The sequence below is a fragment of the Achroia grisella genome, unplaced genomic scaffold, assembly GCF_030625045.1.
Source record: "Achroia grisella isolate CSIRO2021 unplaced genomic scaffold, CSIRO_AGI_Agris_v1 utg2786, whole genome shotgun sequence".
NCBI classification, from domain to species: Eukaryota; Metazoa; Arthropoda; class Insecta; order Lepidoptera; family Pyralidae; genus Achroia; species Achroia grisella.
Genome location: NW_026712766.1, coordinates 2,309,336 through 2,335,873, shown reverse-complemented (window position 1 = coordinate 2,335,873; position 26,538 = coordinate 2,309,336). Strand labels below are relative to the sequence as shown.

At 34.7% G+C, this 26,538-nt stretch overlaps 3 protein-coding genes across 8 annotated transcripts in view; 1 reads left to right on the top strand and 2 right to left on the bottom strand.

The window, feature by feature from the left end:
• Positions 1–6,813, bottom strand: part of LOC131843147 (serine/threonine-protein kinase WNK1) — a 59,087-nt gene extending 52,274 nt beyond the window's left edge. For 4 of the 6 annotated variants that reach the window (XM_059191751.1, XM_059191754.1, XM_059191755.1 and 1 more), the window contains exons 1-2: positions 6,745–6,813; positions 924–1,583 (exon numbers count right to left, since the gene is read on the bottom strand). In XM_059191751.1, coding sequence (XP_059047734.1) covers positions 924–1,211 — 288 coding nt within the window. In that variant the 5' untranslated portion in view covers positions 1,212–1,583; positions 6,745–6,813. Of the gene's footprint in view, positions 1–923; positions 1,584–6,273; positions 6,617–6,652; positions 6,670–6,744 lie in introns of those variants that run through there. The other 2 variants (XM_059191753.1, XM_059191752.1) reach the window with 2 other exon arrangements.
• A 728-nt stretch (positions 6,814–7,541) lies between these two features.
• LOC131843111 (protein MON2 homolog) overlaps positions 7,542–26,538 on the top strand; it is a 36,001-nt gene continuing 17,004 nt past the window's right edge. The window contains exons 1-18 of the mRNA XM_059191709.1: positions 7,542–7,750; positions 10,344–10,475; positions 11,215–11,397; positions 12,160–12,289; positions 12,915–13,015; positions 13,727–13,852; positions 14,198–14,277; positions 14,431–14,572; positions 14,939–15,053; positions 15,389–15,520; positions 19,269–19,365; positions 19,703–19,831; positions 20,422–20,501; positions 20,876–21,003; positions 22,010–22,129; positions 25,099–25,300; positions 25,688–25,821; positions 26,398–26,509. Coding sequence (XP_059047692.1) covers positions 7,631–7,750; positions 10,344–10,475; positions 11,215–11,397; positions 12,160–12,289; positions 12,915–13,015; positions 13,727–13,852; positions 14,198–14,277; positions 14,431–14,572; positions 14,939–15,053; positions 15,389–15,520; positions 19,269–19,365; positions 19,703–19,831; positions 20,422–20,501; positions 20,876–21,003; positions 22,010–22,129; positions 25,099–25,300; positions 25,688–25,821; positions 26,398–26,509 — 2,263 coding nt within the window. The 5' untranslated portion in view covers positions 7,542–7,630. The remainder of the gene's footprint in view (positions 7,751–10,343; positions 10,476–11,214; positions 11,398–12,159; positions 12,290–12,914; positions 13,016–13,726; positions 13,853–14,197; positions 14,278–14,430; positions 14,573–14,938; positions 15,054–15,388; positions 15,521–19,268; positions 19,366–19,702; positions 19,832–20,421; positions 20,502–20,875; positions 21,004–22,009; positions 22,130–25,098; positions 25,301–25,687; positions 25,822–26,397; positions 26,510–26,538) is intronic.
• Positions 15,996–18,792, bottom strand: LOC131843110 (uncharacterized). Its single transcript, XM_059191708.1, has 4 exons — positions 18,704–18,792; positions 17,453–17,585; positions 16,678–16,832; positions 15,996–16,241 (listed from the first exon to the last, which is right to left on the bottom strand). The coding sequence occupies exons 1-4, from the start codon at positions 18,771–18,773 to the stop codon at positions 16,000–16,002; spliced, it is 600 nt and encodes a 199-aa protein (XP_059047691.1). The 5' UTR covers positions 18,774–18,792; the 3' UTR covers positions 15,996–15,999.

Genomic DNA, 26,538 nt, shown 5'->3' with positions numbered 1-26,538 from the left:
AATGAAAAATGAATATAATAAGAATTGTTATTGTTAATGATTTATGTGCTATACTAATTAATTTATAGGTACTTGGATTACACGACGCTGTAATTTCTTCTTTCACTATTAGAACTCAAACAAAAGAATTTATTCATATTTATATGCGTATGTAACTTCAAGATCAAATTATTATCACAGTAAAGAATAAGTGAGACGACGTCCTGATGTGACCATCCCGTTGTGTCAAGTGCCCGGGCAACATTGTATGAAGGTGACCCACAATTGATCTAGATACAAGGGGTCCACCCACTACTCATTAATTGGACCTCATGTATGGTCTACTACTATACAAATGTTTACGAAACAAAAATGACAAATAATAATTATTGAGGACAATTCACATAACGCCATCTAGTCCCAAGCTAAGCAGAGCTTGTGTTATGGTACTAGACAACTGATATAAATACTTAGATATACATTTCTTGTAAATACACACATAATATACACAGAATACACCGATACAGACAATCACACTCATGAATACAAATGTTTGCACTGTGCGAGAAATCGAACCCGCGACCATTGTAAGTAAAGCAGTGCGGCACTAAACAGCTAACCATCGAGACTGCCGAATATATACATATATAGAAAATATCTCGATTGAAAAACAGATATACATGTCTGTACCGTACGAGGAATCGAACTCGTGACATTGGAAGACGGTATGGTAAGAAAACCATGTCATGATATATATATTTACTCATTTTTTTTTATACTACTATGGTGGCAAAGAAGCATACGGCCCATCTGAAGGTAAATATTTACGACAGCGTATGGAAACACCAGGGGTGTCACGTGCGCGTCGCCGACCCTTAAGAAACCTTAATATACCCTTCTTGAAAAACCCTCGTATCATTATAATATTAAAAAAAAAAACTCACCTGTCCATAACGTGACGAAGTTAAATGCACATTTCTGTTCTTCAAGAAGTCGGGTCTCTTTCCCAATCCATAGTTGCTCTTCTGCGATATGAATTTCTTTGGTCTGTCCAGTCTTTCTGTGGAACCTGTTTCGTTTTCCTCATCCGTCCGCTTCGAGGTCGAGGGTATACCTCTGTAGGCACCCCTGGTGCCCCTTATCGTTTTCTCCGGAGACTTATCCTGCTTCCTCGTAATAAGGTTCTCTTTTCTTTGCTTGTTTCTCAACGAAACATTTGATGACATATCCATGATGCTCCATTAATCAATAAGAAACTCTACTGCATTTGACATATACCTCACTTTTATATTCGTCTACTTTCTCTATCATTATCCAATAAATCTTTGTGATTGGCGAATTAAAAAAACATATTCGTATTAAACTATACAATACAATGGATAAATAGAAAATATAATTATAACAGATTATTAATAATAATTGATAATTAATTAATTAAATAAATAGCTAAATCCGTCTTTTGATTCTCTCTCACTATTTTGCCTGCTTCTTTTGTTACCGCTCCGAACTTTCTTTAGAACTACGAAAAAGCTATGTATAATTTAAACAGTCTTGAGGATTTTTAATTTGGAAAGTTGTTTTGCAGGATTGTTTGTTGTTGTTATCTGTAACAAGGAAATGTTCAGGTTAAGATCTGTGGCATTATATGACAAGTCGTTAGGTTTAAAAAACAATTGCTATTATGGGCGAAATAGTTTTTTTGTGATAAAATATCCATATCCATGCTCGTGATACAATCGATCTGTAAAATTATACATAATATTAGAACCGATGAAATTGTGAAATGGTGACAAGTAGGCTGATGGTAACTGGTAACCGTAGTTTATCTATACATATAAATAAAATTGAAATAACCGTTTTTTACTACACGCATATGAATATAAATACGGTACATACACCAAAATAACATTTGTTACAATTTTCGTCTGTCTGTTCCGGCTAATGTCTGAAATGGCTGGACCGATTTTGACGTGACTGTTTTTGGAGTAACTTAGGCTACTTTTATTTTAGGATATAAAGCAAAATTCCACGCGGACGAAGTCGCGGGTACAGCTAGTATACAAATAAACAGCGCAGTTGATATCACGAAATACACTGTGACAGCCATGTCCCCATCTTATTCGTTTCCATTCACAAGGACTACGGTATTATGACTAACATATGTACACTAAATTCTTATCTAACTACTACATACACTAAGTTTGTTTACATTGAATAGTTTCAAAAATACTCGATCGATTTGAGAAAAATTTTTTTTAGTTTAGACCCCGGAATACCACTGGGATACCTGATGAACAAAGACAATAGGATATTTTCAAAAACGTTAGGGATATGAAAACTTCGATAATATAACCTAACGTATGTATGCGAAGCCGAGGTGGAACGTCTTATAAAATAGAAGGTTCTCAATTGGACTAAATGAAATAACATATATAACTCAGCTCGCTCCATTCTTTTAAAAACTTATGGTCATTTTGCATTAATATTTTGTAACTATTTACAGTGATTTCATGTACTTAATGTTTTCTTTCGGATAAAGAAAATATTAAGAAACAATAGTCGTGAAAGACATTAACATAGTAAGTTCATAAGTGTCCATAGGTAACCGTTGACCATCAGATGGGGCGTATGCTTGTATGCCAACGTCGTAGTTTTATACTACGATATAATATATATGGCTCACTCTCACTAATACTGAGCTCTGTAACATTCTGAAAGCAAGTTCGCCTTTTCGGTGTAACAGTAATTTTTAGCCAACATAAAAGAAGTGGATCTTTTTATCTTTAAAAAATCTATTTCTACTATTTATTTATTTTTATAAGACAATATCTACCGGTTTAATATTAGTTTGGTGGGGGGAAAGGGGATTGTTAGTAATGTGAACTGATGGCCCAATGTACCATGTCAGGTTAACCTCCACGCGGTTCCCCCCTGGAAACTATCGTGATTCCTGGTGAATTTGTCACGATGGGCTAACTCATGGTGGTCAACCTGATATGGTACATCGGGTCATCAGTTCACATTACACACACATTACATACACCTGACCTTATGTTTATCTTATCACCCTCCACTGGTGGCCTGCCAGCGTATACCGTTAGTGCAGGCGGGAGCACTATTCCGATATCAAATACATAATAAAATACCACAGGTAATTCGAGAGATGGCGTTAAATAGATTTAAAAAAGAATTACACCAATGGCTCGTTAAAAAATGCTGTTACTCTTTGCGGGAATTGACCTGACATCTGATATTCTTATCTATAATGTAATTTAATTGTAAAGGTAATTGTTATGAATTGTAATTTGCATGCCCCCTGAATATGAGGCGAACATTTGTACTATTGTTGTAAATGTTGAAACAAATAAATTATCTATCTATCATACGTTAAAACCAAAACACTAGTCTGGCAAAACTTGAAATATATTTTTTATATGAATGCTGCACTAGTAGCAACCCTATGGTATATAAATAATAATGCACATCTCAGTGGGATGACGGTTAAACAGTATTGTTATCAAGGGTCGATGACTCACACATATCTAGAACGAAAATAACTTGCCAGCTAAACTTAGCACTATACATATGACTATGGGAGGAATAAATACTTTTTAATTGTCATTAATACTATACTCGCTATGTCTGCGGTTTCATCCTCGTGAATTTAAAGCGTTTGTTATTCTGATGTATGAGCTAAGTTTCATTAAAATCCATTCAATAGATTTTGCGTGAAAGAGTAAGAAACACCCATCCATAAACACAAACTTCCATTTTTATAATAAGATAATCTATACAAATAAATAAATGAGTGAAGGGGGTTAATAAACTGGTCTAGTGTCCCCATTGCTAGATTGTACCATGTTAGGTCGACCACCACGCGGCTCCTCCTGGAAACCATAGTGGTTAATTCCTAGTTATATAATTACGATGGGCAAACTGACCTGACCTCATACCTGACCTTATATTACTGTAACTTCCATGAAAATCCGTTCAGTAAGTTTTTATGTGAAAGAATAACACATCCATCCATCTATACTCAACAACGTTTGCGTTTATAATATTAGTAAAACGTAAATATACTAACACATGTATGTTTGTACGTAATCAAAATAAACTCAGCTGTTACACAATAATTCAGAGATAATCACAGCTGTCATTTGTCTAATTAAGATATTTCATTTGGAAGATTACCATACCTTGATAATTCACATCCAGGTCTAACTGTAATTTATATCTACACTAGCTGTGCCCGCGACTTCGTCCGCGTGGTATACTGACCTTGGATAGCATTTTAAATTATTTAGGCTTATTAAATAAATAACCCTGGACAACCACAGCGCTACCTAGTCCCACGGTAAGACATTAAAAAAAAATCAAAATATCCTTATATAGGTTCATCACAGACTCTAATGATATATCAAATCTACCATCAGTTCGGAATGATTTCGAGATGAGAAGAACTGACAAGAAACTCAGCTCATATTTTCAAATAAATGTCATACATGTTTACAATAATACAGGTTCATTTTTAAATTCAAATTTGGATAAATTGGGAGACCAAAGATACTTTAATATGATTTTATATTTATTTGTATATACACTCTGAGTTATAGACTATTTTGTCTCCTTCATTACTTTTAAATTTTATTATTGTATAGCAATTGTATCACTTTTTGTTTGAGACAAATAAAGATGATGATTATTATTATTATTATTTAATTAAATACAATGGTATCATCATACCGCATTTAACAAATTTTATCCTATTAGAACATAAAACATACTAATATTTTTGTTATAATAATTTAACTGGTTCTATATAATTTGCATAATTGACTTTGGATGAACATACACAGGTATCTATACATATAAATAAAATAGGAGTGTCTATTTTTTACTACACGCATATGAATATAAATATGGTACATACACCAACATATTTTTTTTTACATTTTTGTCTGTCTGTCAGTTTGTCTGTCTAATCTCTGAAATGGCTGGACCGATTTTAACGGGACTTTTATTGACAGGTAGCTGATGTAATAAGGAGTAACTTAGGCTACTTTTATTTAGAAAAATAAAGTTAAATTCCATGTGGATTATGTCGCTAGTACAGCTAATATATATACATGGATATTATAGGTTTAGTTGGACTATGTTAAGTAAACATAGTTATTTATAATACCAATGAAAAGAACTTCTCACAATTCACGTGGAAATAAATAATAAGTAATGAATGGCTTCAATGAACAAACCTGCAAATTGTTAATGTAAAATTTATAATTAATACTAAAATTAATTTGTTTTTAGAATTGCATTGTTATAATACAAATCAGTATTAATTTTGCAGATAAATAAGCAATATGTGATGACTGATGGATGATATTATTTAGATAAGATATGATAAACCAATCTTAATTTGAACACATTTGTCATACACACAATTTTTTTTATTGGTTGATAATGGTATGGTGCACCTATGCTAAATAATTTACATAACCAGCCACATATAGTCAGGTCGGTTAGCTTATTGTGGAAATTTTGCCAGGAATTTATCATGACGGTTTCCAGGGGAAGTCGCATGGATAACCATTTCAACCTGACATGGTGCATTGCTAACAAGGGGGTAATTATTCAGTACAATTACATTTTACCATGGCAGAAAGATAACTCAATAGAGTATAGCATACTGCTTTATTTTCAATGGTTGCTGGTTTGATTCCTGGCATGATGCGAACATTTGTAGACACGAGCGTGATTCTATATATTGGTCTAGATGTTTTATATGAATATGTATGTAATTAGGTTCTTCTATAAGTCACCCATAAGGCAAACAAAATAAAATAATAATAAATATTAATCTTAACTGAAATCAATACAAAGCTCAGAAATAAAATTATGACCTTACTATAGCTACTCAAAATATTCATTCGCTATTGCTTTGTAGTGTGAAATAATAGAAACTAATATTATTTTGTTTATAAAAATAATAATATTAATATTGATAATGCATTGATAAATTATTAAACAAACACAATATTGCAAATCAAAATAGATAAATCTAAAAAAATTATGATAAGTTCTAGATATCTTTCAATTGAATCAACAATTAATTAAAATATTTTCAAATTAGATACTACTGCCTGCATACAGAGAACATGGGCATGCAATATGACAATGAGTTTAAGTGCATTAACAAATGAATAATTATTTACAAATAAGCAAGTAACATGTTGCTTTGTTTACCGAGCCGTTCTGGTGACACGACCGTCGACTGCATCGTAATAAATGACCTACCTGTCAAGCCTCCACGAACTCACAGAAACTGCACGGTCACTATATTGCACTCACTCAACACGAACCAACAAAAGATCTATCCAAATAACACTTAAATGAAGAAAACGACGTGCCGGCTCGAAATTGTTACACGAAAAAAATGCGAAAGCGGGTTGCTGGGATGTCGCGCAGACGGTGCTACGTCAGATCCACCCAGCCATTGCACTTGCGTTGTATAGCGTTTTATTTAAAGATGTGCTAAAATCTGCAGACATCCGCCGATCTATTGCACTAAATGGCGCATAGCTGAATCAAGCTGAATAAATAGAGTAAAAAAACTGAAATGACAGTACGTCAATGTTGCAAAGGGATTTTCTAGGGAAACCCACGAGTTTTATACCTCGATAACACCATGGTGTGGTGGGTGAACGATTTTGTCGATACACTACTGTTACTTTAGCTACATTGATATTGGATTCTATAAATACTTACAAATAAAAATCTGGAATTACATTACACCATTGTTTTTTCTTCAGCACAATCAGTAATCGATGTTGCTACACTAGAAAAAAATTACCCGTCAAAAGTGGGTCATCTTCATCTATCATCGATCACCGAATGCACCGAATCACCGCGTTTTTTCTTTCATAACTGATCTTTCACTTTCACTTTTGTATTTATCAGTACAACATTACTGTATTTAAATCTAATTAAAAGAATATGAAAAAGTAGATTAACTATTTCGTATAATCATAGCATTATTAATAATTTAAATAGTTTCAGAATAAGTTATAAAAATATTTAACATTTCTACTAATTTATACATTTCAAATAATACTAATTTGAATTAGTTTTTATATTACGCTTTACATACATAGTTTAGTCATATTTATTAAATTTGTCAATTATATTATTGACATTGTATTTATTTGCATAAGAAACTTTAACAATGCGTTTAAATTGATACCATCACCAATATAGAATGTAAATTTTGCATGAAAAGGAACTACAGATGTGGTTGACATTGACATTTCATTTCGTTCAGTAATTGGATTGCAAAATGAATAGTAATGTTATAGTATTTAATATACTCTTTATTATATTTAATAGCTAATTAAAAAAGTTACGACTCAAAATTTTAATTCTCCAAGTTAAACTAACGTTTTTTTTTCTTATAAAGTGTAATAAAACTATTTTATCGCATAATTATTTATGTTACATCTGAAAGATGTAATCTTGACTTACGTGTAACTATAAATTAATTTCTGAACGCAAAACTGTGAGTGATGTCGATTGTGTACATGGCATAATTTTTAATTTTTCTGATATAATGCTGTGAAATAATGAAATGATTTAATTTTTAACAACTAAATCCAAAATGGCATTCGTCAGTGCAGTGACCGGCGATGACTCCACAAAAAAATTCATGGAGGTTTTGCAAAATGACTTCAGAAATCTAAGCTTAGAAACCAAGAAGAAATATCCTCAGATAAGAGAGGTTTTTATCCATTTATTGCTTTTTATGTTATTTAAATTGAAGTCCGTTTATCGCTGTTTGATCCAACTTTGTTTTTACATGGATTAGTCAATAGATATTTGAGATAATCTAAGAAAAATAACCTTGGTAATTATAGGCTGATTAGCTAGCTATTTAGCAGTTTTATTAAAGAAACTGCCTGACCTATTGTGTATTTACAAGGTGAAATAGTGTTAAATGAAAATATCTTGAATGCTAGGTTAAGTAAATATTTTCTTTAAGAAGTTCTTAAGTAAATATTTTCTTTAAGAAGTTCTGCTATTTGGTAGTAATATAAAGTGTGTAGAAATTATTGAATATGTGGTACCTATTACCAGCGATTTCATCTGCTTTTTTTTTAGAGTAAATATAGGCATATCATAGGCTATATTTATCTTCATATTAGATTTCATTAGGATTCATTCAGCTATAAGGTTTTGAAAATGCATCATACTCTAATTTTTAAAATATTCATATTTATAATACAGTATTTATTTATTAACATTTATACTTATCAGAGAATCTCCAAGTTACTTGTACTTTTTGGTACTGTAGAATATTATATAATAAGTAGCTGTGCCGGCAAACATTGTTTCGCCTTAAAATAATAAAATAAAATTTAGGGGTGGACTACCCCTATCATTTAGGAGGATGAAAAATAGATGTTGGTCGATTCTCAGACCTACTCAATACGCTCACAAAATTTCATGAGAATCGGTCAAGCCATTTCAGAGAAGTATGGGAACGAAAACTGTGACACGAGAATTTTATATATAAGATATTTTTTCTTGGAAAACATTTACATCATTACGGCCATTTGGGCATATAAATTTAACAATAAAGTACAAATTTGTGGAGAACTATATGTTTAGTTTATGTAGATGTAGTAACAAAGCTATATATTATATATTTTTTGATACTATAAAAGTGGTCCTCTAGTAATTTAAAATAATGTCACAGTTAATTAGTTTTTACATTTAAGTTACTATCTACCAGAAGGTTTCTGCAGTAATCCCTCCTATAACATTACTCTAATAACATGTTTTCATATTATATGGATATCAATCCCCCCCATGGGCATTCCCCCATATAAAACAAGGATATCCCACATTATATTTCTGTACTGTGAAATTAATAATGTTTTGTTTATGTTGATTAAGTTGTTTGTTTTGTATAGTTCATAATTAGTTATTCTAGTTCATATGCATACATATTTTATTTAGAATGACCATAAATACATGGTATATGGTCATACTCTTATAATACGGAACCAAAGTACTGTGTTATAGGGGGATTACTGTATTTATAATACATGCCTATAGTTATTTGACCTCAATCACATGTATGCACAGGTGTATGAAAATGGAAGCTATGATGTTCCAGTAGTATAGTATAAAGACATTGACTGATCACACAACATTTATAAAAACTATGTATAATCATTTATTTGATTACATCATTTATAAATCTGACTTTCCCCAACATTTTTAATGAGTGCTTATTCATATTCTTGTGTAAAAATGTGTATGGCACTCTATCTATTTGTTACCTTTTTAAGACTAAATGCCTGAACATATTTTATTGAAATTTGGTGTGAATGGTTATATAAATAATAGTATCTAAAAAATGCAGATAAAATCGTAATAAGCTAGTATAGATATCACAGAAGAAACATAAATTCAAACTTAGAAGTTACCATTTGTCATTCAAAATAGAACAAGCCTCGTAGACATAACTGTCTTTGTTTATAGAGATATAGGCCACACATAATTAGTAATAAAAAAAAGACTCCAATAATAAATTAAATAATTATAAAATCAATATTAAAAATATTCATTAATATTGTTTAAGTATCTGTAGTCTGTAAATTGGTATGTTTGCTATTAATTTTGTTCAGTGTAGTGGACCATATTAACATTCATTTAATATTCTATCATGCAATAATATTTGTATTACCTACTGTAATGATTATACATATATGGTATCTTCACATCTCTTATCCCAAATAGGGTAGGTAGAGCCACTGTCAACTGATGACATACCAACTTTACTGTGCATAAAATGTTTGTAAAGTCAAACAAATCATAACAAATTGCAGTCATACTGCAATTTGTTATTATATAGATAGATCTAGATACCCAGATAGATCCTACATATTTACAGTCCATCATGTGGCAGAGAGGGAAACTCCAAGCAGTTACTCTCTGGTGATGAAAACACTATTACTATTACCCAATCTAAAGTAATCAAAAAGTAGGTCCGCCCTCTGGCACAATAGTTGTGTGTGGGGGGACAGCAATGGTTGGTAACCCCATTGCAAGCAATGTATGGTACATTGCTTGCAATGGGGTTGTCAGGTTGACCTCCACATGGTCCCATCTGGGAACTATTGTTATAAATTCATGGTAAATATACCACTATGGGCTAACTGAGCTAACCTCATCTTATCATCCTCCAGTGGCGCCCCACCAGCGTAAACCGTTAGCGCCGAAGGGTGCACCATTCTATTGTCATCTATAAAATAAAGCAGTTGTGAGGGAATATTTTGTTTATTTTATATTATTACTTATTCCAGGCATGTGATGAAGCAATTGAAAAATTGTCTTTAGCTTCTAATAATCCTCAAGCTTCCCTGTATGGGGTTGTTAATCAAATACTGTACCCATTGGTCCAAGGATGTGAATCTAAAGATTTGAAGATTATCAAGGTTTGTTATTGTGTGTGAACCATTCAACTATATATGTTAATTTTTTATATGTATTTATATTATATGTCAATTAGAATACAAATAAACCTTGAAAATGTTGTTATTTTTCTAAACAAACTACTACTTTATAGTTTATTTAGAAAAATAACAAACTATTTATTTATTTCTCAGTATTATTCTCAGAATCTGCATTCATTTGGAATATAATAAAAGTTAGTGTAGTAAATAATAAAAGTACTTATATTAAGTTTACATTCCTTATGTAAAAATTAATATTTATTTACTTGTGTGTTTGTTCATACAGTCTACCATTCTATGCCTATAATTCTGATAAAACATAGTCAACTTAGCTGCTGTTCATAAATATAGGCAATGGTTATCACTTACCATCAGGTAAGCTACTTCAATTGAGGAGATCTGTCAAAAACTTATTTATATTGTATATTTTTGTCAGTCACATACCACTCTATTCTTGCTCATTCTTCTTGTGACGAGACTGCTTTCCGAATGTGCAGGAGATTAAACTCATTGTTTAAACTAAAGTGAACAATAAAATATGATTATTGAAACATGCTTAAATTTAAGTCTAATTTAATAAATGATTCTCTATTCTATTAGAAAGTGTATATATGTCTAACATACTAAATATACTGATAATCCATTTCCTGAACAAATAAGCACCATACACATATATACATACGGTTGTTTCTTAAGTAATAGTTTGCACTTTACTTTACAGTTCTGCCTTGGTACAGTACAAAGGCTGATTGCCCAGCAAGGTATAGATGCAAAAGGTGCTCGACATGTGGTAGATTGTCTGTACAACCTGGGCCAGGCTGGGGTGTTAGAGCTGAAGCTGCTGCAGACTGCTGCACTGCTTATGACCACCTCCGACCTCGTGCATGGCGATACTTTGGCAAGGGTTAGTGGTTTTTGCAACTCAGTATATAATAGATATAAAAAATGTATATAACTCTTGAATAAAAACTCTAATGAATTGTAACTAAGAACTATCTTATAAACGACAGCTTTCAAATAAAAAAAAAACGAGACATGATCGGTCCATTCGTTAAGGAGCTGGTAGGGTCACCATGTAAAGATGAACATGGATGATGGTTGTTTAGAGGGCAAATGACGATGTTCAGTGTTCTACATACTACAGTGATGCTCAAACTATAGAAGCACGTTATACACTTATAACATCCCTTTTGGAGTCCAGAGTTTATAAAATAAATAACATAGAATTATAGTTATGAGAAATCGAAAAATCTATACATATAAATAAAGTTGGAGTGGAGTGTTATTGAAATAACCGTTTTTACTACATGCATCTGAATACAAATACGGTACCTACACCGAAATAACATTTTTTACAATTTTTGTCTGTCTGTTCCGGTTAATCTCTGAAATGATTGGGCCGATTTTGACGGGACTTTTTTAGGCAGGTAGCTGATGTAATAAGGAGTGACTTAGGCTACTTTTATTTTAGAAAAATAAAGTTAAATTCCACGCGGACGAAGTCGTGGTAGCAGCTAGTGCTAAATAATTTCGCCAGAAGATTAAAGTTATCGAACTCTTTTTGGCCACTTGAGGAAGAGTCTATGTGTTTCCTGAATGTTCTTACTTAACATTCTCTTCTTTCTTAGCATTATGACATGTTGAAATTATACATTGTATATTTCAGACAATGGTGATGTGCATGCGGATGGTATCCACTTCGGAGACACGTGACGTAAGCACCAGCCACGCGGCTGCCGCCACCGTTCGTCAACTCGTCGCGCTGGTCTTCGAAAGGGCGCTGGCTGAGGCTGATGGTATGCATACACAGAGACGAATTTCTTACCATTATATGCATTCACCATGCGGGTGCCGGGTCCATCCTATAACGGAGAAGGAAACTCCGAACAGTTCCCGGGACTTATGATCCGGGAACTGATTATATCATCGTCACCGCTCGTGTTTCTCTTCAGTCAAATCTGGTAGAAGCCTGTTAATGCAACTTTACTTCGTATATCTATAGGTATAAGGTAACTCTTAGACAGATCAAGAACTTTTAGAAGGTTGTAGACAGATTTCGCTGGTACACCTCTAGCTCCCACTTTGACTGCATATAAATTAATCACTATGCCATTTTTAGGTAATCACTAATTACTTCATTTTCATGAATACAAACGTTATGTAATTAGGAATCGAACCCGCAACCATAGAAAGTAAGGCAGTGTGCTAAACCACCGAGGGCCTCGGTGGTCTAACGTTGTTTTAAGCGTTCATAGACTGTGGTGCCGTTTACAATCAGATAGTCCCTATGCTTCTTGGAAATAATTGTAAAACTAAAACTAAACTTCTTGAACATCATTCTAATTCTACATTTTTTGAATTAGGTTACGCCAATGCTACAACCAATGAGTTTTAAAATGAGGACTACATTTCTATTTACAGGTACTCTAAAGGTGAACCCGGCAGATGTGAGACCTCAAACAAATAGTAAAGCTCCGAAGGACTTGAAACCGTGCGCCGTCGATGCCTATCTTATTTTACAGGTATCATTTATATCATGTATTCTATCCGTATACACCTTTCTTACTAACTGATAACATTGCTTTTTTATACTACGATCATGGCAAACAGCTGTTCTGCCAATTTGATGATAAATGGTTATCATAGCCTATGGATGTCTGAATCACCAGGGGTATCGCTTTCACGTACACTGCTTATTCCTATGAATCTTTAATATTCCCTTTTGTTAAAAACATATGTAATTAAAAAAAAATAGTAGTATTCTAACAGTAGTCTAATATCCATAACACACGCTCTGCTTACCTTGGGACTAGATGGTGCTGTGTGAATTGTTGAGGGTTATTATTATTATATATTTTTTTAATCCCATATATTGGAAGTATAAAAATATGTGATGTATTTTTTTTAGTTTATCCATTAAGTATTTACGATACAAAAGTCGAATATGCGACCATCCACGTCTGCGTATGCTAAACCGCTATACCACTGAGGCCTGGGCCTAGGCCTCTTCATATATCTTTATATATAAAAATTACGTGTTATGTTGTTTGTCCGCGATAGACTCCTAAACTACTGAACCGATTGCAAATTTAATGTGCACATTGTGTTCAATTTGATCCAACTTGAAAGATAGGCTGGCTTACATCTCAATTTATAGTTGCAATATTCTTTACCCTTAGCTACAGCTACGCGTGGTCGGATCTGTTAGTATGACATATAATTTTTGTTTGCAGGATATAATTCAATTAATAAATGGCGACGCAGCCCACTGGCTGGTCGGTATCTCGGACGTGCCAAAGACATTCGGTCTGGAATTACTCGATACCGTATTGACTGATTTTTCTCCAGTATTCTTTAAGGTGAGCATCATATATATAAATTATATTATTTCTTTAATTCAGGTTTCTAATGGTCCATGTTATAAATACCTTATAGGCTAACATCCATATGAACTAGTACTCTTATACATCTTATTATAACTGTTGTCTTGTTATATAGTGTAACTTTGAAGTAGTTTTAACATTATTAAGGTTTTATTATCAAAAACTATAGTTATGAAGAAAGTGTGTGTGTATCAAATGCATGATAGTCTGTGTATTAATTTGTTTTTATTGGCTTCCTGTATTTCTTATGGAAATCAAGAATGTAAAGTATTTGATTTGCGTATTAATATTAAAATTGTAACAAAATGTTTTTTTTTTCAGATATCAGAATTTAGATTCCTTTTAAAGGAACACGTGTGTGCTTTAATTATACGACTCTTCTCGCCAAATGTTAAATATAGGTGAGTTGTAAAATATGGATAGATTACTAGATGATTATAAATTTAAAACTTAAGGAGTTGTGTTTCCCAAGTGTGGTGGGGACTAGTTTTTTATATGCTGTTTTGTTTTCTTTTTTTTAACTGTGAATTATAATAAATGCATACGTTCGGCAGGGCGGCGCTGCCGGCGCTGCAGATCCCTGGTGCGGGGGGCGCGGGGGGGAGTCCTGCAGCCGCCGAGCGGCCACACTTCCCCGTCACCATGCGACTACTGCGGCTCGTCGCCATCATCGTACACAAGTACCACAACTTACTGGTCAGTATCTACTGTATACGTCTGTGTATCTGTATGTATACATTCTACACCCACTGGTCTACTCTTGAATTCTATTGTTGTGCAGGTTTTAATGTGTCTTATAATGTATACTAGATAAGTATTAGTTCCTTATTTCGTGGTTACTGAATGAACTATCGTACATTGTAATTAATTACTAAATGTTTTTTGCTGCAGTTAGAGTCAACGAGCATTTATATATATTATCATCTTGATGATATATTTTTTTTTGTTTCAATACTACTATTCTACTACTAATCTAAACTTGTCGAATCATTTGCTAGATAAAAAATGATTTTTATTGATAGATTTTAAAATGTATTTAATGCTTGTAATGCTTGGTACTAGGTGACGGAGTGCGAGATATTTCTGTCGCTCACTATCAAATTCCTGGACCCCGACAAACCACTGTGGCAGCGCGCGCTAGCGCTTGAGGTGCTCCACAAGATGACTATTCAGCCAAGTTAGTATTCTTTCAATACCTACTATTTTCTTTACAAAAAAATAACTAAACAGTAATATGCATTTATAAAACTATTATTTAAGTATTTCTGTCAGTTGTGTAGTATCCATAACATTAGCTCTACTTAGCTTGGGGCTAGATGTTTGTGTGTTATTATTATTAATGTGATGGAATTTGTGAATGTTTTATTTGACAGAAGGAACTGATTGTTAAAACCATGTTATTATAAGTGAAATCTTAATTGATTAAGATATAAACATTGTGTCAGAAACTTATTTGTCTTGTTCCATTTTTTGTCATGTTATTAGTTTATTATGTTTATATATTTGTTTTAGAACTCTTGAAGGCATTCTGCGAGTGTTATGACATGAAGCCGCACGCGACGAATATCTTCCAGGATATAGTGAATGCACTAGGGGCCTATGTACAAAGTCTGTTTGTTGCATCCCAAGTCAACACGCCAGCTGGTAAGTTTCTTCACTCACTTTTAAATAAATTGCTACCACAATTAATTTCCACCTCTCTTATTTTACTTCCTTTCATACTATCTTTTAATAAACATTTAAATTGTAAGCGGGCTTAATTTTTGTACAAAATCATGGATATGATTATAAAGAAGGTTATTAAAATTAGAGGTCCTAGTTTTGAGCCTTGGCGTACCTCCAAATAATTGTTATTGGTTGTAAGTAATAATTTGAATATTTTAATGTTAATGTTACTGCTGAAACAAGACTACGTAACAGAACTGCATAGTAAGCTTTAAAACACACCTAATACTTACTTATACATTGTAATAAGTTTGGTATGATAGTTAGTGATCATTGTGGATGGAATAGAAAGAAGTTTCTAAATATCTGTTGCAATTATTATACAAGGTTCTCAAACATGCGGTCCCTAAACATCTTTTAAAGCCACAATTAACTTTTCTCAATTCTCTCTCTCTAACTCATATTTTATGTTTAATAATATCATCATTCAAATACATGTCATCCACTTTGTCAATATCCTGTGGGATAACTTCATTAAGAGCTATTATATCCTCATCTTCGACAGTTACTGCGGGATTATATATCAGTACGTCGTCTCTCGAGTCGTAGTCTGGAGCCTCATTGTCCCGCATATTATCTTGTACCTCGGGTAGTTCTATTAGTTCTGCAACATCTATACCTTCTCGTCTACCAAAGTGATCTGAAAATAATTTCAATTCGGCTGTAAGGTTTAGAATTTCATCGTCATTATCTCAAGCTTTATTTATCCAATGCTGGTTATGTTTAAGACTGAGGTGTTATGTTCCCAATTTTATTGTTATATAACTCCTTCCAAACCTAAAGTCATCAATAATGAGAACTAGGGACCGCAATGGCAACAACGTGCCATATCTTCATATGAAGATTAGTATATATAAGTATATGTAGTGGACTGTATAATCCACCCAGAACACAATAGTGTTTAATATCTAGTGAATTCTACGATTGTCTAACTGATCTGAATTTATTCTTATATTATTTACATTTTTTAATACCATGTGCCAAAATGCGACCGAAGGCGCTAAAGACGTTGCATCATTTTCGGGTAAATACATTTAGTTGCCATTGAAACGAGAGAAGATATAATTAATACTAACTTCGTAAATACCCCATATCACTGGAGTTATACTGTTCGTTATCGACAGAGAGTATATGTGAGTACATATCGATGAGCGAGCGACATCTGTTGATGCATTGCCGGTAACTCATGAAACGATTGGTGCGTGTTGCGTACGGACAACCAAGTCTCTCGCTGCTCGTAAAGGAATTAAGAAATATTACGGATTATCCAAAACATAAATGTAAAATTGAGATACTGTGCAACATGTGCACTATATAAACGGTTGAAATGATAATGTTTTGTAAGTTGATTATCTATATTGTAGGGTAAAATGAATATACTTTGAACTAGAATTGTAAATAAAAAACATGGTTCAAAATAAGAAAGTGCTATAAAAGGTCTGTCGCCAACATTGATAGAAAATTATACTGAGCAGTATGTACCGAGATAATTTAAATAGAACTTCGTTACTACTCCAAAGCCTTGTATATAGCAAACTTTACCAAAACATATGTGTGACTTCATTTATGACTATATATACGTGTGGATTGTCACTCATTGATAATTATAATAGTTATATGACAAAACTTGCACGTAATGTACGTGAGTTAAGACAATTGAACTTCACAAATACTAGAACACATTGTGGTAATACTGTTTGTTGTCGAAAGAGAATATATCTCACGCCTTATACAATACTGGATAGACTTTAAAGCTAAAACTTTAGAGTGAATATTCCAAAAATTTTATTTTTTTAGGTACATCCAGTATTATATTAGGTTGCGACATAGTAATGAGACAAACAGACGTACGTGCAATTCTGTATGTGGAACTCGTAAGTCCACACTGGAACTACGTGCTCTATACATACGCCTGGCGTGAATCTACGTGTGCATCGGGTTTGATATTGTAATAAACGTTCCGATGGAGACACATTGGAGTGTACTGAAACCAAATAGTTACATATCTTAAACAACAATTGTTGTCCTGTTTCTTTTCATGCCTAAGTTTCTATTTACAGCGCCATTTATTATTGTGGTACTACAACGATAATAAATTTTTTACCTCTAATACAGTTACAGTCACTTTATTTATTACTAGCTACTTGCTCCGGCTTCGCCCGGTTGTACATGTATTATATATATAAACCTTCCTCTAGAATCACTCTATCTATTTAAAAATACCGCTTCAAAATCCGTTGCGTAGTTTTAAAGATCTTAGCATACATAGGGACGGACAGACAGCGACATTTTTTTATACTATGTAATGATGCGATTATAGTTTCATGAAGAGTTTGTAATTTCAGTCGGCTATAATATAACAAATTAAAGAATACACTAATTTTCGCAATAATTGCAGCCCGGAAGACGTCCACTGCTGGACATAGGCCTCCCCCAAAGATCTCCACGACAATCGGTCCTGCGCTGCTCGCATCCAATGCCTTCCAGCGATCTTGACCAGATCGTAAAATTAAAAAACATAAATATAAAACAGATATTATACAAATATAAAATACTAATAATATGTAAGAAAAAAGAATATACATAAAAAACGCAGTATTTTACGACGACCTCGGTGGTCTAGCGGTCTAGCACACCGCTTTACGACCGATGGTCGCGGGTTCGATTCCTCGCACGGCACAAACATTTGTATTCATGAGTATGATTGTTTGTATCGGTCTGGGTGTTTATATTATGTATGTATTTACAAAAAGAAAGTATCTATGTATATGTATCAGTTGTCTAGTACCCATAAAACAAGCTTTAGCTAGCTTAACTTGGGTCTAGATGGTGCTGTGTAATTTGTCCTGAGATTATTATTACTATTATTATTATTATTATTTATAGTTCGTAATATCTACATGTAACTGTAACTACTTTTTCAATAATTTTAAAAGAATTAAATGTAGGATGCAAAGCGCTAATTCACTAATGCTGTAAGTGGTAGAGAAATAGTGTTCCGCGAATCGTCATGCTGTCTTTAATTATCGGGCGCGAAGTAAGTATCTGAAAGCAGATGGTACAACTTAATTCATTAAACATTACATATAATAATACACTCACCATGATATTCATCATAATTTTGTACCATCGACCTTCCCAGTATTGTACTAAATATTAACAGATTTAGCATTGTAATTATCTAATTAACGTAATCGGTAATATGTCGCATCGCAGCCCTATAGATTACTAATTATGTGTAGCAACTTTTTTTTAAGAACTATCCACAAGTTTAACTTCTAAAGAATATTTCTAAATTGTACATATGTATACATTACACTATATCCTGAGGAGATAAACATCGCTCCTAAAAACATCCTTCAATTCTTGTCCCTTACGGGTCTAGGTAGCGAACTTTGAAAAAGGGTGAGCACAACAGATCTATTCAGGTCGCAGTGTTACAGGTCATTGCATCTGGTAACAGCCCAAACACCTCAATAAAAAAAATAAAAAATACACTTTATATATGTATTACTTATATATAAATAAATATACTCACTTCTACTTCTATAATTCTTCTAATTCTATTTTATAACAGAAAAGAAAAATATTTTATAACACAAATATAATTTATTAAAAAAAAATACATTTGTCGCAATAAGAAAAAGAGCTAATAATTATATTCCAGGAGCATCAGGCATACCTCAGCAACCAGGGTTCTACTGGAAAGGCGTCTGGTTACCACTCTGCGTGACCTTTGAGCCAGGCACAGCAAAATCTGTTTAGTAAGTCACTTTTTTATTTAATTTTGAGTGATAACTCTAATTGTCCATCCTGATCTGGATGAATGGCGGTCCTCCACGGTGCGGTTTTCTATAAACTTTTGACCACGCACAACCACATTGTGGAATCACCTTCCAGCAATGGTATTACCGAACCAATACGATATTGAAACCTTCAAGAAAAGAGTTTATTCTTTCTTAAAAAGCCCGCAACGCACTTGCAATTCCCCTGGTGCGGGTGCTCATGGGCGCCGGTAATCACTTACCGCCTTACTTACTTATCAGGTGAGCCGCAAGCTCGTTTTCCCCTGTGCTATAAAAAAAAAATATGTCTTTTCAGTATCGAGATGCTAGATCGCAATGAAGCGCCAACAATCCAGGACGGATATGGTATATCGGTGGCATACGCCTGCCTTATGGAAATCGTGCGATCCATCGCCATAACCGTCGAGGGTGATGATTATTTCAGGTTAGTTATTAACAGACTATATATTCTTGACTCAATTTAGTTTTTATTGGGCACCCTTGCTACTGTTGTGACGTCATATGAAGTTTCCACGCTGTTGTCTCTGAAAATTTTGGGTAATTCCTGGTGATTTTAACAATAAGTTAATTAACATAAGGTCATGGTTATCCGACCATCCTCCACAGCTAAACTGATAGCGCCGGCGGGAGTACCAACATATTATCATCATTTAAAAAAAACATCAAAACGTATCTTAAGAGTCTGTACTAGACATCATTACATAGTATAAAACAAAGTCGCTGTCGTTGTCTGTCCGTCCCTATATACATAGGCATGGACAGACAGCTTAAACCTTTAAAACTACGCAACGGATTTTGAAGCTGTTTTTTTTTATTATAAGTGATTCAAGAGGTAGGTTTATATATATAACACAACTACACCCGGGCGAATAGCTAGTTCATTAATAAAGATATTTTATTTTAATTTGTTGTGTATTATATTATGTACCTATCATGCTATTTTTTTACTAGTACTAAGTCCCGGACTCGGCTAATTTGTATTTTAATTTCTAACTCAGTCCTATTGTCTCGCAGGTTGCAGGAAATGTACGAGGACAATCAAAATGACGAAGAGAAAGAAATAAATTCAAATAAGAATGGCAATCATCAGAAAGGTTACCCCTCAAATATTTGTCGTCTCTTTTTATTCGGCTTTTCAATTAGAATTTACCTTAAAATACTTTTGAATACCGTAGATCTAAATTGAACTCTATTTTGTAAAGGTAAAATGTCAATTCAACTGTAATTCTTTTAGTAATGTAGAAATACAAGTTTCATGTACATATATTGATATGGCGGACTTAGCAACTTGTGGCAGAACTGAACCTACAGTAGGTTCAGTATACATGTACATATGTACCTTTGTAGTGTATCTATCTATTGTCTAGGACCCATAACAAAAGCTTTGCTTGTATCAAGACTAGATGGCGCTATGTGGATTGTCCTGAATTATTATTGTTATTATAATATAATTATTTATTGATTATAGACACAGACACTGAACATGACCAAAAAGAAATAATGAACAACGGCCACCACGGCGAGGCGGACCAGAACTCCAACGTTGTCAATAAAGTTGACGAAAATGAAGATAAAGAGAATCATCTCAGGCTGCAGGTAAGCTGTATATGTAAAATCTTCTACATGTGTACGTCTGAAGTCATCTTTTGAGCCATCAAACATCTTGCTTTGAAAGACGTGTGTTAAATATGTTTCACAAGAATAATAAGTGAACGTGAAGCGACGAACATGAGTGAGTTTATTCGTTCATTCACTCTTCCTTCTGTCGTTCAATATAGGTCGGTCGGTGGTCTAGCGGTTTGGCATACCGCTTTACATCCGATGGTCGCGGGTTCGATTCCTCGCACGGTCCAAACATTTATATTCATGAATATGATTGTTTGTATCGGTCTGGGTGTTTTCTATGCATATTACGTATGTATTTACAAAAAAATATATATCTAATTATTATTTATATCAGTTGTCTAGTACCCATAACACAAGCTCTGCTTAGCATGGTACTAGATGGCGCTGTGTTAATTGTCCAGGGTTATTTCTTTATTTATATAAAAGCAAATTGTTGTAGTGGTTCAAGCTACATAAACTATTAATTAATTAGTAGTTAATTGTACCAATCTTCTATCATTGTATAATGTAAATAAAGCCTATATCTGTCTATTTAGTAAACTGATTAATCTCAGAAGTTTAAGCTAATTGTTAATCAATTATAAGCTTTAATTACGGTTAATATGATTGTAAATACAATGTTCCAAACCCAAACTTTTTCAAACCATTCAATCGAGACGTCTTATACGCTGCTTGACGATGAAAATGAAATGAAATTCATGACTCTGAGGTCCTACCTGAGTGACCTACACAAATGACTATACACAAGGTCTACCTCTGTAACTCGTTTTAACAATTATTATATACTAGCCGCGGTTTGAACCGCATGAAATTTATAACCTATATGTTATTCTCATGTATAAGCTATATTACTGTAAAGTTTTATCAAAATTCGTTCAGTAGTTATAGCGTGAAAAAGTAACAAACATTCGTCTATTCTCACAAAATTTCGAATTTATAATATTAATAGGATTAATACTATGTAATGTAATTGCAGTTATTAAAGTCGTCCTGGTGCGGTTTGGTATGGGGCTTGTCTGTATTGGCGGAGGCCAGTATAGGCGAGTTAGAGAACATACTGCGCGCGATACAGATCCTCGCCAGAGTCAGCGGGAAGGTAGGCATCTTATATTATTAATATATATATTAACATTATACTATTATTTGATTAAATAAATATACTATCATACTGTTGAAAAAGTTACATTTGGGCTAGAAGCAATTTGTTAGAAGATCCGTTGATACAACTGTTTTAGCATTAGCAAAACGAATAATGTTAACTTTCTGAGTTTCTATGAGTAAAACTATACAAATGAATGACTTGGGTGGTGGTAGGTTCTCGCCTTCCTTAATGATAACAACATCATCATTTACTGTATTGTTAAATTCGCCAGGACATCTCTTCCAAAACTTAACCTTTTTGCAATTAAATTACCGTTGCTGAAGGCGGATGACATAGTTCAGATGTTCCTTTATAGAATGTACACCGGTATCCCAATATCCGCCAAAATTTGGAATTCAGGATGGTATATATTACCACGGCGTGTCTTTATCAGTTTATTATTAATAAATATACCAATAATAAATCTGATACCACCTCATTAAACATGACTCTTAACTTTCGGTATCAATATTGTCCATGCATATGTCGCCATATAAATGTTTACAGTAATCTCTTCTTTTACATTATTCCTTTTCTCTATTATTCAGATGTATGTTACTTGAAAAGGATTGAACAGATTTTAATGACACGTGGTAGCATTTTGTTAGCAATCTAGATTGACATATTAAAAACCAATATGGCTCTTAATAGAAGAATCCTTGTGTTTTGGCTGTCTTTTTTTTTATAACACAGGGGACAAACGAGCATGCGGCTCACCTGATGGTAAGTGATTACCGCCGCCCATGAGCACCCGCAACACCAGGGGAATTGCAAGTACGTTGTCGGCCTTTTAAAAAGGAATAAGCTCTTTTCTTGAAGGTTTCAATATCGTATCGGTTCGGAAATACCATTGCTGGAAGGTGATTCCACAATGTGGTTGTGCTTGGCAAAAAGTTTCTAGAAAACCGCACTGTGGAAGACCGCCATTCATCCAGATGATCAGGATGGTATTTCAGTTTATGGCGGGTGGTACGGTGGTGAAACTCAGCAGCTGGTATTAATCCGAACAATTCCTCAGAACACTCCCCGTGATATATGCGGTAGAAAATGCACAGAGATGCAATATCTCGCCGCAAAGCCAATGGGTCGAGTCTGTCACATAGACGTTGATTACCAATGATTCTGGCTGCTCGGTTCTGAATGCGGTCAAATGGAATTCAGAGATGATGAACAGTATTCCATATGCGGCCGGATCTGCGCCTTGTATAATTGCAAGCGATGAGCCGCCGTGAAATACCATCTCACTGTACTGAGCACACCAAGCTTTTTTGAGGCTATTTTAGCCTTGTCCTCCAAATAACCGCAAAACTGAACGTCACTGGATATATCAACGCCAAGGACCTCGAAATTTGGCTTCACATCAAGGAGAGTGTCTTGAAACTGAGTAGATACGATAAATGGAATCTTTTTAACGGTAAACGCGCAAACTTGTGTCTTCTTGGGGTTGAATTGACAACAATTTTCCTGACCCCAAACCGAAACTTGATGGAGTGAAGTTTCGATTTCGATCGACACATGTTTGTTCCGGTACTCTATAACTTTTGCCTGTGACATATTAGCATGGCCGCTGTACAAGGCATCTCCGGTACTGTCATCCGCATAGCAATGAATGTTGTTGATTTGTAATATGTCATTAATATGCAGAAGAAACAGAGTCGGAGATAGCACACAGCCTTGTGGAACACCAGCATTCACAGTGTGGGTGTTGGTGGAATGAAATGAATGAATGAATGAATGAAATGAATGAATGAAATGAAATGAATGAATGAATGAATGAATGAATGAAAGAATGAATGAAACGAATGAATGAAACGAATGAATGAAATGAATGAATGAAATGAATGAATGAATGAAATGAATGAATGAAATGAATGAATGAAATGAATGAATGAAATGAATGAATGAAATGAATGAATGAAATGAATGAATGAAATGAATGAATGAAATGAATGAATGAAATGAATGAATGAAATGAATGAATGAAATGAATGAATGAAATGAATGAAATGAATGATTGAAATGAATGAATGAAATGATGGATGAATGAAATGAATGAATGAAATGATGGATGAATGAAATGAATGAATGAATGAATGAATGGATGAATGAAAAATGAATGAATGAAATGAATGAAATGAAATGAATGAATGAATGATGAATGAATGAAATGAATGAATGAAATGAATGAATGAAATGAATGAATGAAATGAATGAATGAAATGAAATGAATGAATGAAATGAATGAATGAAAAATGAAATGAATGAATGAAATGATTGAAATGAAATGAATGAATGAAATGAATGAATGAAATGAATGAATGAAATGAATGAATGAAATGAATGAATGAAATGAATGAATGAAATGAATGAAATGAATGAAATGAACGAAATGAACTAAATGAACGAAATGAACGAAATGAAATGAATGAAATGAATGAAATGAATGAAATGAATGAAATGAATGAAATGAATGAAATGAATGAAATGAATGAAATGAATGAAATGAATGAATGAATGAATGGAATGATCAAATTGAGCGGAGTATTGCCCACCCCAGAATTCGCAGGGCAGCCTGAGTGTATTATCTCAGGGGTGGATTGTCCAGTAATACGGTTACTGGTACCATCCTGGGGTAAAAATCGCTTGTATTCCGCTGCCATGGTATGTAAGAAAGGGGTGGATAGGGGAAGGAAGTAGGAAAGGGATAGGGGGAGGGGCATTCGGAACCATGCGAAACGCGATATCGCTTAACGTCGGTTTTCTGCCGAGGTGTGGTATTTCCCGGTTCGAGCGGCCCAATCGTCTTGAACAACCACGTGTGGTCGTACAGCTTGCTCTACCACTTGTCTGTAAGATGAGTGCCGCGGCTAATTAAGAACCGGTCGGAAAAGTGTGAATTGTGAGGTGAATGTCCTCGTGCGCAGGTGCAGATGACGGCGGCTCGAGACGCGTGCGTGGGCGCGCTGTGTCGGTGCGCGCTGCCCGCGCAGTACTGCGTGCCGGCGCTGGGCGCGCTGGCCGCGCTGCCCGGGCCGTGGCGCCGCGACCCCGCGCCGCCCGACCCCGACTACCGCCACCAGGTCGTGTGGGTCGGCACGCCGCTGCCGTCCGCCGCGCTGCCCACAGGTAGTGTAGTGTAGTGTAGTGTAGTGTAGTGTAGTGTAGTGCTGGCAGGTAGCACGCCGCCCGCGCAGTACTGCGTGCCGGCGCTGGACTATGGACTATGGTCACCTTCGACATGAAAGGCGACAGAGTCTACAGCGTCAATATAAGCGCATTACTCACAGATAATGTCATTTTCACTACGTTACATACGAAAATCGTTAATTATCGAAAGTGAGCACAAGTTTACATACATTAATGTATTTTTACTACATGTATAGCCTGTATATGCGTTTTGTATCGGCAATACCAAACGTACCATTCAGTTTTCTCTATCTACCCGTTCACAGTTCTGGCGTGAGGATAGATAGATTTCAATATAATGTGTAGTATTGTCGTATGATTGTACAGGACAACAGCAGTCCTTCGTGATGGTGACGTCACGACACGTGACGGCGATGAAAGCGTTATTGTGTGCGGCGCAGCGTGACGGCGACACCATCCAGCAGGCCTGGCTGCCGGTCCTCACCACGCTGCAGCACCTGGTAACTGCCTTTTTCCACACACTTATAAACAGTATATCACCCTGGCTGCAGGTCTTCACCACGCTGCAATACCTGGTAACTGCCTTTTTTCACATACGTTTAAACAGTATATTAGCCTGGCTGCCGCTCCTCACCACGCTGCAACACATGGTAACTGCCTTTTTTCACACACGTGTAAACAGTATTTCAACCTGGCTACCGGTCCTCACCATGCTGCAGCACCTGATAACTGCCGTTTTTCACACACGTTTAAACAGTATATTAGCCTGGCTACCGCTCCTCACCACGCTGCAATACATGGTAACTGCCTTTTTTCACACACGTGTAAACAGTATTTCAACCTGGCTACCGGTCCTCGCCATGCTGCAGCACCTGATAACTGCCTTTTTTCACACACTTATAGAGTATATGTAATTCATATACTTCTTCCTAGAATTCTCATGACCCTGAAATATTTTTTCCAAGAAAGAAAATAGGCAGTTATTAAGTAAGGGGGTGTGCTAAACCACTAGACCACCGAGACGGTCGAATGATATTTTTTTAATTAAACAAACTATATATTTTTACATTGTTTAGGTGTGGATCCTCGGCCTGAAGCCGTCTACGGGCGGCAGTATGAAGGCAAGTCGCGCAAGCGCCGACGCCAATGCTGTCATGAGCACTTCCGCTGTCATGGCTGATTTACCTGGTTAGTTATTTACTTGCACACGGATATAC

Excerpts from the sequence above, each read along its gene's own strand:
- LOC131843110 (XM_059191708.1), bottom strand. The coding sequence starts at position 18,773 with ATGCTAAATCTGTTAATATTTAGTACAATACTGGGAAGGTCGATGGTA. Across the intron at positions 16,833-17,452 it reads TTCCACATACAGAATTGCAC|CGAGAGACTTGGTTGTCCGT; the intron begins GTACGTCTGTTT and ends CTTTACGAGCAG. Across the intron at positions 16,242-16,677 it reads TGATATGGGGTATTTACGAA|ATCACTTTGGTAGACGAGAA; the intron begins GTTAGTATTAAT and ends AATTATTTTCAG.